General features: G+C 33.2%; 1 protein-coding gene across 1 annotated transcript in view; it reads right to left on the bottom strand.

Annotated features, from left to right (window-relative positions):
• Dmd (dystrophin) overlaps positions 1-15,211 on the bottom strand; it is a 2,157,654-nt gene that overhangs the window by 1,657,317 nt on the left and 485,126 nt on the right. The window contains exon 4 of the mRNA XM_045140973.1: positions 14,110-14,187. Coding sequence (XP_044996908.1) covers positions 14,110-14,187 — 78 coding nt within the window. The remainder of the gene's footprint in view (positions 1-14,109; positions 14,188-15,211) is intronic.

Here is a 15,211-nt window from a genome sequence, read left to right as displayed (position 1 = left end):
CTGCATGATTGTGTTTCTATAATAGACTTAAGTGACAAATCTATTAAAAGTCAATGCACAAGAGCAGTTGCCTGAAGTTATGAATGGGGATAAAATATGTCATTTAAACAGTGACAGTTATAAAATAACATTGTGAGGGCCATCATGAAACTGACCTGTATCTAGACTCTGATTACAGACATATAAATAAACATCACTAATAATAATAAATAAAAACTGTATATGCATGCATGCATGCATGCTATACACAAAAATATAATGGAGACGTCTGAATATCAGCGATAGATTGAATTACTGTTAACTATGAAGACATATGTTATTCTAACACAAAACAGAGGATTTAATAAATCAGAAAGCATTATCATCCTCATTTCATCTGAGGAAGAACTCCTTCACATAAAAAGCCCATGAGTTTAACAACTCATTACTGAATACATTGTACAAGTCCATTTTGATTTTATTCCAGACTCTGGTGTAACACACACACACACACACATGTTTTCATAAAAATTAATTCTAGCAAGGATGAAAATCAAACAATATTATTGACAATTTTATTATTTAAGCATTATTATTTTTAGTAAAAACACTTCCTCTCTGGAATAGAAGATATGTAGGGATAGGGGAAATAAGAGGAGGCAGATAATTTTAATAGGTGACATTCAGGCAGGCCTGAAAAACACTGTGGGGAGAATAGCGGTTATGCTTGTCCATGAATGGAAAATATGCACAATGCTACTGAATTGCTCTGTTATAATAATGGTAATGATGTCTCAACACACAATAAAAGGTCACATGAAGCTGAATGTGGTGGCTTAATACAAGTATTTGGAAGACTAAATTAGTAGGATTACTATGAATTTGAAACCAGCCTGGAGTTACTGAGCGAATTCAAGGTCAGCCTGAGAAAGAATGAAACCATACCTCAAAAACATATTAGGTCATGTGTTACAAAGGTACAGCTAAAACTTTATTCCAGAATGAAAGTGTAATCTTTCCTCTACTATCAGGCACAAGATAAGGATACCCTTTCTTGCCACTTCTGTCCAATGAAATGAAATCAGTAAATTTGTAGTATATCAAATCAGTATACAAAAATCAGTTGTGTTTTCATACACAGTGTACATGAAATCATTATGTGAAAGAGACATCTTCACTCCAATATTCACTAAAATAGACTCATAATAACCAAGAAACTAAAACAACTTTTACATCTTTAAAGTGCTAGAGAAAACTAAAATGTTTGGCTAGAGAGATGGTTCAGTGGTTAAGTCACTTGCCTGTAAGGCCTAAAGATCTCAGTTCAATTTCCTCAGTAGATACATACATCCAGATATACAAAGTGGTGCATCTGGAGTTCATTTGAAGTGACTGGAAGTCCTAGTATCTCTCTTTCTCTCCCCCCTCTCTCTCCTTACAAATAAAATTTTAAAAAATTAAAAAAAGAAAAAGAAATTGTTGTACACATGTGTAACAATCTACTGCTCAGTCAAAGAAAAATAAAATTCTTTAGTGTGGCATAAAATGGATAGAGGTGAAGATATTTTTTAGCAAGTAAGCTAGACAGGATAACAAAAACTCCGTAATAGACCTCTTGAGGGACATCTCACAAAGTTGACCTTATAGAAGTTGAATGGTGGTTACTAGCCTAGTGATGGGGAAAAAAATGGTAAGGGTTGAGAAATGGGCACTAAATTACAGAAAGATAGACACAAGAAATTCAGGTATATATTTGCACAGAAAGATGGCCATAGATGACAAAACATATAGAGTATATTTAAAAGAGCTAGAAGAAAGTATTTTAAAAGGCATATATCCTAAGGACTCATCTCATTTCCTTAGAAGTACATGCTCAACCATGTTCATTGCTGCTCATCTTATAATAGCTGGGAAATGGAACCAGCCTAGATGTCCCTCAACTGATGAGTGGATAATGAAGATGTGGCACATTTATACAATGGAGTTCTACTCAGCGGTAAAGAAAAATGAAGTTGTGAAATTTACAGAAAAATGGATGGATGTGGAAAGGATTATACTAAGTGAGGTAACACAGGCCCAGAAAGCCAAGAGCCACATGTTCTCTCTCATATGTGGATCCTAGCTACAGATGATTGGGCTTCTGCGTGAGAATGAAAATACTTAGTAGCAGAGGCCAGTAAGATAAAAAGGAGATATAAAGGGAAGAGAAAGGAAGGGAGGAGGGTACTTAATAGGTTGGTATTGTATATCTGTAAGTACAATGATTGAGATGGGGAGGTAATATGATGGAGAATAGAATTTCAAAGGGAAAAGTGCGGGGGAAGGGTGAGGGCGGGTATTACCATGGGATATTTTTTATAATTATGGAAATGTTAATAAAAATTGTGAAAAAAAATAAAAATAATAAAAACTTTAAAAAATTCACCAGAAATACACGACAAATATTATTTGAGGAATTAAGACATGTTTCAAGTGACTTGAAGATTTTATTAGTCAGGGTTGACAACAGAAAGTAACTGATACTGTCATGCAATGTATATATTATATGATTTGCCACTGGAATTTATATTTTTGTGCATTAGTTATAACTAAATTAGTATTTAAAGTTGAATTTACTTAAGGCTGGAGAGATGGCTTTGCATTGGTAGTGGAATCAGGATATTGTTAAAGCTTATGGGACAGTTAGTCTGACTCTCTTAGCAGCCAAACAAGAGTGACACTGACACTGTCTCAAAAATAAAGTGGAGGGCTGGAGAGATGGCTTAGCGGTTAAGCGCTTGCCTGTGAAGCCTAAGGACCCCGGTTCGAGGCTCGGTTCCCCAGGTCCCACGTTAGCCAGATGCACAAGGGGGCGCACGCGTCTGGAGTTTGTTTGCAGAGGCTGGAAGCCCTGGCGCGCCCATTCTCTCCCTCTCTCTCCCTCTATCTGTCTTTCTCTCTGTGTCTGTCGCTCTCAAATAAATAAATTTAAAAAAATAAATAAATAAATAAATAAAGTGGAGCCGGGCGTGGTGGCGCACGCCATTAATCCCAGCACTTGGGAGGCAGAGGTAGGAGGATTGCCGTGAGTTCCAGGCCACCCTGAGAATACATAGTGAATTCCAGGTCAGGCTGAGCTAGAGTGAGACCCTACCTCAAAAAAAAAAAAATAAAAAAATAAAAAAAACCAAAAACAAAAAACAAAAAAACAAAAAATAAAGTGGAATGTGAAGACCAACATCCAAAGGTTGTACTCTAACCTCTAACATGCCATGGCATGGGTGTACCCATACATACATACACCACATCTTTACAAATATTCACAGATACACACACATGCACACACACATACACAGAGAGAGAAATGCCCAAAACAGCTTCTTTTTTTTATTTTTTATTTTTTTTTAAATATTTTTTTTTAATTTTATTTATTTATTTGAGAGCGACAGACACAGAGAGAAAGACAGATAAAGGGAGAGAGAGAGAATGGGCACGCCAGGGCTTCCAGCCTCTGCAAACGAACTCCAGACGCGTGCGCCCCCTTGTGCATCTGGCTAACGTGGGACCTGGGGAACCGAGCCTCGAACCGGGGTTCTTAGGCTTCACAGGCAAGCGCTTAACCGCTAAGCCATCTCTCCAGCCCCAAAACAGCTTCTTTATAGTTACATAAAACATTTCATTTGTACAAATTCTTGAGTGATGTCCCATATATGTTCCTTTAGTTTTCATGAATAATTTTTCATTTCTATTTTGCTTGTCCCTCTTTCTTTCCCTGATCTTACCACAATCTGATCCAAAAACTCATGTCTACATTTTCCATTTCATGTATATGAGCATTATATGCATGCATGTATATATGCAATTTTATGCTAGTACAAATCTGTACACTTTTACATGAATGAAATTCAGATAACATTAAATCCGTTTCTCAAACAATAGTCTCCATTACTCATTTATTTTAATAATTACATAATATTTCATACTTTGACTATATCAAAGTACTTTGTCAAGGCTTTGGTGGACATTCAAAGAATTTCTATGACTTTAGTAGGTAGTATTTGATTTATTTCTTTATGAAATATAAGATCATACATCTTAAGATCTTACATTCTCAGTTATTAATGATTGCATTGTTCCAATACCAACTCCAAAGAAGGTATGTACTAATTTATAAGATACGTGTGTAAATTTAATAAGTGTTTTAATACATATTTCTAAAAAGTTTTATTAACTTTTATTTCCGATCCTAGCTACTCATTTAACAGCATGAGCTATTTCTCAGTTTTATTTGTCTGATGATGAAATATGTATCAGTGACATTTTTATCTTCATGATTAATGCCTTATTTGAAATATGTTCCTATAAGAATATTATTAAAACTCATTTGTGAATTGACTTTCACTTGTTGTTAACTTTTATTTAAGTGTTTGCCTTATTAAATTGAAGAGCTATTTGTAAGGATGCTGAAATTTATTGAGCACATACAATTTTCAACGTGTGGTTATAACCAAATTCCTATCAATCAATATGATAGAAATTATGAATTTTATTCAAACATGAGATTGTCATATATTTATAACTTAATTTTTTTATTTATTTGAGAGTGACAGACACAGAGAGAAAGACAGATAGAGGGAGAGAGAGAGAGAATGGGCACGCCAGGGCTTCCAGCTTCTGCAAACGAACTCCAGACATGTGCGTCCCCTTGTGCATCTGGCTAACGTGGGACCTGGGGAACCGAGCCTCGAACCGGGGTCCTTAGGCTTCACAGGAAAGCGCTTAACCACTATGCCATCTCTCCAGCCCTATAATTTAATTTTATTTTTTTCTGGCTGTCATCATGATAGGAATTGTAGTCTTTTATCTTTTTTTCATATGTTCTGGAAAAGCTGAAAATATAGGACCAAGTTAAAATCATTTGTGAAAAATTTTGGTACATTTTCCCATGGCAGATCTGTAATAAACTACCAGATTCTTTCTGAATAAATAGTCTGCCTTAATTTTCTACTTACTCTCATTGCCATCTTGATAATTTATAACATACTAGGAATTCAAACATTTTTTTAAATCTTCAAATACTTATAAATTGTTGCTTTCTTGAATTTTTCATTTAATATTTTCAAACTATGAATGACCATTAATTATTGAAAGTTAGTATTACAGAATTGTCTATAGTATATCTTAATTTCTTCCATATATTTTGATATATATCCCCTCTCATTACTAAGCTCATCTTACTTATTTTCATTGTTCATTGTTAGAGGTTTATCCACTATCTGAATATTTTCAAATAGCCATACTTGAACAGATTCATGCTCCTTTTAACTTTCTATTCAAATTACAATTTCTAATTCATCTTTTTCTGCCAAATGCTACTCCTCAAAAATAAAAATATATGAAAATTTATGTTGTGTTTCAAAATTTAACAGAATGCATTGATTTTTTGTAGGGATGTAACACTTGTCAATAGGCTTAAGAATTTATTCACAAACTAATATTAGATTCTGGCTCACTATTTGCACTGTGATGCATGGATGATACTTTACTTAATTAGTCTTCAAAGGCAATAAGTTCCAGTAAAATGTGCATGTGTTTTAATACTTCAATAGGAAAGATCAAACAAGACTTGCATATGCCAGGCAAGTACTTTATTACTAAGCAGTATGTCCAGCTTCCCAGAGGGATACTTAATGATGTATCCCATGTATCAGGACAAACAAGTTTCAAAAACCATGTATGAGAGACTTAATAATCTTACTTTTACAATGGAGTTGTATTACATTGTATATTTTTTAGGCATGGAAACAAGAATTTTAAGGATTTCTTATTTTTCTTTTTCCTACTATTAAGAATAAGATGTCAGGCGTGGTGCATTATGGTGCATGACTTTCATCCCAGCACTTGGGAGGCCAACATATGAGAATAGCTATGAGTTCAAGGCAAACCTGAGACTGCATAGTGAATTCCAGTTCAGCTTGGGCTACTGTGAGACCCTACCTCAAAAATGTTATAATAAGCCAGGCTAGGTGGCAAACACCTTTAATCCCAGCACTAGGGAGGCCGAGGTAGGAGGATCCCTGTGAGTTTGAGGCCACCCTGAAACTATATAGTGAGTTCCAGGTCATCCTGGGCTAAAGTGAGACCGTACCTGGGAAAAAAAAAAAAAAGAAAAGAAAAAACGGTCTTATAAAAAAGGTAGAAATAATAATAATAATAATAATAATAATAATAATAATAATGATAAATATTTCTGTTGGAGAGATATCTCAGCAGTTAAGGTGCTTCTTTGCAAAGCCTAAGTCCTGGGTTTGATTTCCCTAGATCCCACATAAAACTAGATGCCCAAAGTGGCATATTCATCTGGAGTTTGTTTGCAGTAGCAAAAGTCCTTGGTGGTCCCATTATCTCACCCCTCTCTCTTTCTCTGTCTATCTCTCTCTTCAAATAAATAAAGAAATAAATAAAATATTAAAGAAAGAATAAGATGTTGATTTTGCAGAAATATGCACACATTATTTATATATGATTTTACAATTAGTATGCACGTATTATAAGTATTAAAGACAGTATTGTCACTTCCATGTTTTCTACTTTTAAAATAAGTGTGCTAATGATTGGGCAATGAGGAATAATTCTATTCACAAAAGGAATGAAACCTCACTGTTTTATTTGCCTTCATTCAGAATATAGATGCAAATTTTAATACTAATTTGTATATGCTAAATTTTTATTTTCTTGGTGTTTGTATTAAAAGGCCTTACAATTATTATATACACATATTTGAAATTTAAGAATGCTTAATAATAATATCATAAGATTATAAAAACTTTGAAAAATACTGGCAATGCCAAAGCTTACTAATGAGAAGTTTGCATTATATTTAATTTTCTTTACAGAAACATAAATAGCAGCACATGACTCATTAAACAGAAAATGGCATTAGATTCTAAAATGCTTGACATAAGTGGAGTTTCAAAGGTCAAGTCACATAATGAATATAGGAGATTCTAGGGGAAAATGAGATAGAAAAATGATGAAGAAAAGCAAGTTATATTACTGCAATAAATACTTCTGATATGCTGTATGTTTATATAGATGACAGATATGAGAACATTTATTGAAATAATGTAACAAATTTTACCATGAATTTTTGGAAAATGCAGAGAGATATTTAAACTAAACTTTCCATATTATATTTGCAACTCAATTACAGTATTAACTTGGAAATTGAAAAAAATATATATTTCATTCAATAGAGAAACTATTATCTTTTTAAAAAAAATATTTTACTTGTTTATTACAGATAGAGAGGGAGGAAGAGCGAGATTGGGCACACTAGGGCCTCTAGCCACTGCAAACAATCTCCAGACGCATTCACCTTGTGCATCTGGCTTTACATGTTTACTGAGGAATAGAAATTGGGTCCTTTGGCTTTACCAGCAAGGGCCTAAACCACTAAGGAAAATCTCTCCAGCCCACTATTATCTTTATATCTGACTTTTTTTTTTTTTTTTTTTTTTTTTTTTTTTTTTGCGGGGGAGAGAACCAACAACAAGGATCTTTCACAGCTACAAAATCTACTTACTGAAAAACAATACTGACTCATTCAGCCAAATCAAATTAGTAACATCTGGGAGGTTTCATATTCACATTTGTTTCAAAGTATGTGGATCTTCTCCCAGATCTTTTGATTATTTGAGGTTTATTTCTAGGGGAAATCACATTTGTAGCTCAATTGGCAATATATAATTTGATCTTGGCTAGTATTTGGAACAGTGTGAAAGGGACAACTACAAAGCTTTAGTTCCCTCATCAGTCTTGCGGTACAAATTTAAATTACTAAGTATTACTACAAATTAAATCTTATCAAATAATTACACAAACAAAACATGATTTTAACAATGGACCATTAAATGACATTTTATATGTTTAAGTACATTTTCTGAACTTAAATAATAATTAATGCTTTAGGACATACCATACACTGTATTTTCATTACCAAATACATATATTTTTTGAAAACATTTATATTATTTACATATTTGCTTCTTTTTTTTGTTTTTTTTTTTTGTTTTTTGAGGTAGGATCTCACTCTAGCCCAGGCTGACCTGGAACTCACTATGTAGTCTCAGGACAGTCTCGAGCTCATAGTGATTCTCCCACCTCTGCTTTCCGAGTGCTGGGATTAAAGGCATGAGCCACCATGCCTGGCTTTATTTGCTTCTTTATGCCCAAATATTTCTTTTCAAATATTTAAATAACCAGAGAAAATCCATCCAACATTCTAGATAAATCAAATTTTCTTAGCAAATGTTTTAAGTACCTTTTGTAGATCATATTTCATTATGTAATTAAACTAAAAGACTGTGTATATTTAAGAGAAATTTCTCAAATGCTTACATAATCTTCTACATATAACATATTTAAAAGTTGAAAATTGCAGGAAATTTAAAGTAGTTGCATTCTTTTGCAGTGTGAGCATTTTTAAAATACTTAGAAGCTTTTTACTATTTAAAAATTTAAGACATATGGACATAAATCACACCTTTTTTTCTTCCATTGAGAAAAACATGTATTTAATATTTTATTATAAAGTTATGAGTAATTCAGTATATACAAAAATGGGGACTATATTGCCTTTGTGGTGCTGGACCACCAATGGCAATATTATGTTCCCTGTCATATCTCCCTATTCCAAATATTATTTTCATTTGATCCAAATTGAAATTAGAATTTTTTTTTTAACACAACATAAGCCCTCCATGGTTTAATGTGCACTGGGAAACTGAAAAAATATAAGATTTCAAGGTTAGGGAGGAATGCTTTGGAATGCCACCTTCTGGAGAAGAGGTGGCTGTTGCCTTTATGAGCATACAACAGCTGTTATTAACTGCACATGCCCTGCACAATACAGTGTACCTAAACATGTCATCACAGATGATGGAAGAGGGCAAACATGTGATTATCAATACAGAAGAGAGGCTAATAAGAAGAAAAAGAGTTCTGTGTAAGAGGGGTGAATAATGGGGCCAAAAACTAATAAGGAGGAGTTATGATCAAGATTGTCAATAAAATGCCTCAAAATACATCACAGGATTTAACTCTAAATTCTCATGATAAAGATGCTATGCATGTCCTTATTGATTCAATTTTTACAAAGATATTTAGTACCTATTACTGACCAGATAATAAATGCCACACAGAAGTTTGAGGATTGAGATAGGGTAATAAATATACTTGTTCTTTTCTTTACTTAGAGACTAGTGGAATACATTAAAATTTCTCCGTAACTTGGATAATCTTATCATACTGCTACATAATAAGGAAATTATTTTAATTTAGCAAAATTTCTAATATAGGCGATTTGTACTAGAAATCACTGAGGAAATTTTCATTGTCCTCAAAACAAACAAAATGAGGCAAAATATAGACACTTTGAATATAATATTATATAATTTGAACTCAATGCAACTTTACACTTTGGAATTTATATTTCAACAATGGATTTTATGGGTGATAAATGGAAGTAGTACATAGTCCATGAGAGATATACCTTGATGTACTCCAAAATATCTAGTGTATTGCTATTTAAGCTTCTGAACATTTAGGGCACATAAAATGTATGCTAAAGAATTGATTTGCCTTTTCTTTATCTAAGACCATCTTCTATCAAGATTAAAACCATATCATTTTTCATATCAATGACATTTGACAACCTTTCAATCTAAGTTAGTGACAATATTCAATCATGTGATTAAGTGAAGATCTGAACATAACTAACATCTGAATGTTCACCCTAGGCCTTTAAATACTCCGTGTGAATTTATGACTTAATAATGTATAACAATGAACTCATTTTCTTTGTGCTGTCTCATATTGTAGATGTGACATGCCTTGGTACAAAATTGGCGACCTGGTGATAGACAATTGATTGAAGTGGCATATAGGTCATAATTATGAGCATTACAATTTTCTTAGCTATCATTAAATAAATTAAGTGTAGTTACATACCTAGGGTATGTTTTGATAATATGCCTTTTGGAACTCATTGGAATTCAAGAAATACAATCAGTGAGATTTTAGATGGAAAATATAAAGACAATCTTGAGAAAGTGTCTTATGTGTCAAAGCAGACAGGAAACATTTGCATGTGGAGGGCAACTTAAAACTCTCAAAAAAGTGGAATAACCTTATTAGATTTATAATTTCTAAATTACATTAACAATGAAAAATAATATTCAACTGGAGACAAAATATTTAACAATCTGCTGAAGAAAATCATTGACTAAAAGTAATAACTAAGGAAAATATGTTATTAAGCAAATTTAACTTTGGTTTAAGAGAAAATAGGGGGAAGACTTGAACTCTACCTTCTAAGTGTGACTTCTTGCACTCAATAGTGGAGAAGGTTGAAGAAATGGAAGAATGTATAAAAGGGATAGTTTTCCATTTTATCTTAGATACATTCTGACTATCTTTAAGAGGTCAAAAATAAATAAAAGCTATAGATACATTGTTATCTGGAGTGTTTGTGGAGACAAATGTAACCAAGTGTTTTACAGGACTTGGTAATTTGCATTACTTGTTGTTTAGTACCATAGGCACATCTATTGCAAATTAGCTTTGCTCCCAGAAAATATTTTAACAGAAATATTACTGAACATAGAGGTAATTTCTTCTTGATAAGTGGTTTTCCAAAATAAATTATTGATATCAGGGATATCTTCAAAGTATCTACCACATAAGATATAAACCAGACCATAAATGTGGCATGTGAGTTCTATGAAGCTGCTGTCTGAACACAATTCAAATGGAGATAAAAGAAGTCAGAGAGATAAGGAAAGGAAATTTAATGAATTGGGTCAATTTGAAGAGCTAGTCTAGAACTAGAAAATACTTTAGAACCAATGGTTTATGAAAAAGTGAACTAGGTTGAAGCAGATGACACACTAAAATAGAAAAAAGATATGATGAAATAAATAGAACAAATTAAAAATGAAAAGTATCCTTTTAGAAACAAGTTTCTTCCTGGGTGTGGAGGCACACGCCTTTAAACCCAGCACTTGGGTTGTAGGAGGATCACTGTGAGTTCAAGGGCACCCTAAGATGACACAGTGAATTCCAGCCTAGGTATAGTGAAACCCTACCTTGGGGGGGGGGAGCTTCTTTTCTTCCTTCCCAAGAATTCTATATTTACATTTTATGAATTTCTAAGTCATCCAAAGATTCTTACACCAAGTGTTGTGTTAACATCCATCTTATGTATAGAGCTAGGACTTCCTGCCTTAAAATTTCAATATCACCAGAAACTATTGTAAACCTAAATATGTTCTATATGCTATCATCATCTAAAAGGAGAAATTAATCCATTAGTTTGTAGCATATATTATGAGAGTGAAATAATCCATGGCATAGCATGTGTCCTTTTCAACACAAACAGAAAAAAAAAAATAGCAAACAGACCCACACATGTATTGACACACTCTTATGATCTACCTAAAATTACAAAAGTGTGGAAGCAATGACTTACCTTAATACTGTCTCTCTCTTGTATATGCATTTTCTCTTGACCCATCAGGCTCATTTTATCCCTGTATCTCTGCATCTATGTATGTATGCTTATTGTTGCATTTGGTTAGATTACAATTGAAGAACAATTAAACCTTAGCTCATTCTTCATATTATATAAAATATGGAGTTTTCAGTGAAATATAGACCCAAGTTAAAATTTAAAGACAATGGCATTTACATAGATAATAATGTAATATTGTTTCATATTGGCTTTGGATTAGTAAATATTTCTTGAATAAGATACAAAAATATAAAGCCAGTACCTTAAAAATTAAATTATTTTGCAATGAAGAAATTGTATATTAAAACTCATTGTGTGTCCCACTATGGCTCAGAGTATTTTGTGGAAAAGGGGTCAGAAAGATTGTAAGTCATAGAGTTGAAGGGAATGTTCAGACGCTCTACCGCCTACCTCCTTACATTGACTGACTGCTGCTTTCACATCTATACTCCACAAACCTAGGGAAAATACCAGCAATCCCACTGAAGAGGGTCCTCAGTGGAAGGGGAGCAGGGAGCATGGAAATGATGGTACTAACATAATAAAACTTTCTAATTAATAAAAAGTCAGTGGGAGTCCTGGAGAGATGGCTCATCAAATAACCCTCTTGCTAGCAAATCCTGATAGCCTTATAAGAAATACAAAAATTCATAATTTGATGATGCTAATTTTTTATATCAGTTTTGTTTTCATACATAGTAAATATTTGCTTCTCCCATGTCATAAATTTCCCACTATAACCTATCAATTTTATTGCCATGACATTATTTTATCTTGTACTAAGGGTTGTGAAATTATTAATTTTAATTAATATGCTAAATTACATATGCTCATGATCTGTGATCACTGTACTGTATGGAAAAAAAAAAAACTATTCTCTAAAGAAATGAGTTGTCTTACTCAACTATTTTATAGGAGATTTAAATGCCTATTTTTAATGTTATATTTTTGGTAGGGAATCAAACTTTATCTAATAAACTAAATTAAATAAGTCTCTGAAATTCTTATTTGTCTCATTGTTTCTTTTAAGTTTTGCAATGGAATATGTTGTTTTGAAATTTAAAAACATATTATTTTGGGGAAACTTGTCAATATCTTAATTTTTCTAAGGTTTTAGATGACAGTAATCTTTCATAAGTGACCATTAAAGCCAGGCATGGTGGTGCACGCCTTTAATCCCAGCACTCGGAGGCAGAGGTAGGAGGATTGCTGAGAGTTTGAGGCCACGCTGAGACTCCATAGTGAACTCCAGGTCAGCCTGAGCTAGAATGAGACCCTACCTCGAAAAACCAAAAAGAACAAAAAGAAGTGCCCATTAGAAAAATAATGAAAACAATTCATTGTTGAATTAAAAAATATTTTATTTTAATTTATCTATTTAACTAATTGGGAAAGAGGGAGAGAGAGAGAGAGAGTGAGTGAGAATGGGCGCACCAGAATCTCCAGCCACTGCAAACAAACTCCAGATGCGTGTGACCCATTGTGCGTCTGGCTAATGTGGGACTTAAGGAATTGAACCTAGGTTCTTTGGCTTTGCAGGCAAATGTCTTAACCATAAAGCCATCCCTTCAGCCCTCATTGATGAAAGTTTTCACCATAAAAATTGAAGAGTTAATTTCTTTGGAAACTAGTAGAACTTGTAATATTTCTGTAAATAATTTTCACATCTTCAGAGTGAGAATTACTCTAAACTCACAAACAGAACTACTTGACATATTTTTCTTTTCTTCTCTCTTTTGATATCTTCTTGCTTGCAGATAAACCTAGCATTTTTGTGAGGATATGCTATTATTAATCCATCATGGTTTATGGTTATTTTAAGAATATGTGATAAGTATATTTTAACTTATCCTTTAAGGAGAGTTGCACTGTAGTTAGAAAGCTAGTATATGCATCACTGAATTAGTATACTTATAGAAATTTAATATGAAAGGATGACTATCTGTCCCCAAGGCCATGATGTAAAGCAGGAATCTCACAGTTGCTCAAAGCACTCCTCTAACCTGTCCCTCATTTAGCTATGATTATTTCCATTTGTGCACTACAACACATATATTTTTCTCTAACAATGATCAAGAACAAATAGAAACACAACCCAAATCTTAATTTTTCACCTGAGCTAAAATAGTCATCTTTGTGTATAGTTTACATTTGATATGGTGCTCAATGACTGTTTGATTGCAACAAAATTTATTTTCATTAAGTTTGAACACACTGAATTTATAGAAATATTGTTTCAGTGAGTTTGCTTTGTTGTACTATTTTAATTTTAAATTTCTATGTGAAGGACTCAATTTCCCTTCTAAATAAGCTGCATCAAAAACAACATTCAAAGTCCTACCAAGTATGATCATGCTTGTCCCTGCTTTCTGTGATGGCCTTCATTTGCTTTCTGAATTATGTTAGCCACAAGCATGGGCAGAGGATACCACATATGTGTTCTTAATAAGAGCTGCTATGATTTATGAGAACTTGAGATTCTTTCTCTGTGCTGGAGTTGTAACTGGAGCTAGAGCTCTCATTCAAACAATAAGCATGCTGTCTCACCGTGCCATGACCCTGTCCAGGTCACAACTTACATTATTTTTCTGCAAGACCCGCAGTGCCTTGTTGACATTGTTCAGGGCATGAACTCTTGTAGATCCTTTTTCTTTTGGCTGGAAACAAAAAGAAATTGTGTTCACTGGGCAACAGAGTAGAAGACCAAAAATCTACAGGAAAATCAAGGATGAATAATTTTCACTTTGAAATCTGAATAGTTTGCATTTAAAGAACACAAACTGTGAGGCGTTTATATAAAGAATCTTCAGGATTTGAGCTAATTGTCCTTGGAATAGTCTTTCAAAAAACATGAAACAACTACTTGATGGGAATGAAGACATTCTTTTTCCTTCATAAATGCTATTTAGGATGATTTCTGTATCCTTCTTAGTCCAGTATGTACATACTATCACAAATCCATCAATAGCAGAAAGCATCAGTGAAAGGCATAAGGATAGTGAACAGTTAGATGGAGAAGTGGTTGTTTTTTTTCTACCCATTTTAAGAGAATTTCTGGAACATATGTATCTTTCAAAATTATATAATGCTAAATATAGCTAAAATGAAGTATATCTTTAGTTATTAACATCATTATTCTAGTCATTGAAAGTGAAAACCTCATGAACTTAACTTTTCATACTCTCATTTTTAGTCCCAAAGGTTACTTCCTGTCATTTATTTTAAACTAATATATTCATAATTAATTGGAAATGTACCAATTACCTCATATTTCCCTTTGGACTCTTAGAGATATAACTGTTATGATGCCTATATTTCCTGCCTTTTACTATTTTCATTGCTTTTATAAATTGTGTTTGTCTTGAGACAGAATCTTCCTATATAGCTTAGTCTGGTCTCAACCCACTGTCCTCCTGCCTCCTATTCCTATGTGCTGAGATTACACATGTGACATCATGCCTGGCTCTTTTCATTTTTCTTCATGTAAACCCTTGTTAACTATTACATATAATTTATCAGAAATACATTTTCTTCTCCATCACTGTTTTCCTTGATATCTTTCATAAGATCATTGTTGGACTAAATCAACTGCCAATGCAAAAGTAGGCACATAGCTCTTATCTAAGCTATGGAGTGGCTACTGTATTTTACCTAAAAAATTCCTTGTCTACAAAGCTAGCC

This window comes from Jaculus jaculus, chromosome X, assembly GCF_020740685.1.
Source record: "Jaculus jaculus isolate mJacJac1 chromosome X, mJacJac1.mat.Y.cur, whole genome shotgun sequence".
NCBI lineage: Eukaryota > Metazoa > Chordata > Mammalia > Rodentia > Dipodidae > Jaculus > Jaculus jaculus.
This window is presented reverse-complemented; position numbering and strand designations above follow the sequence as displayed.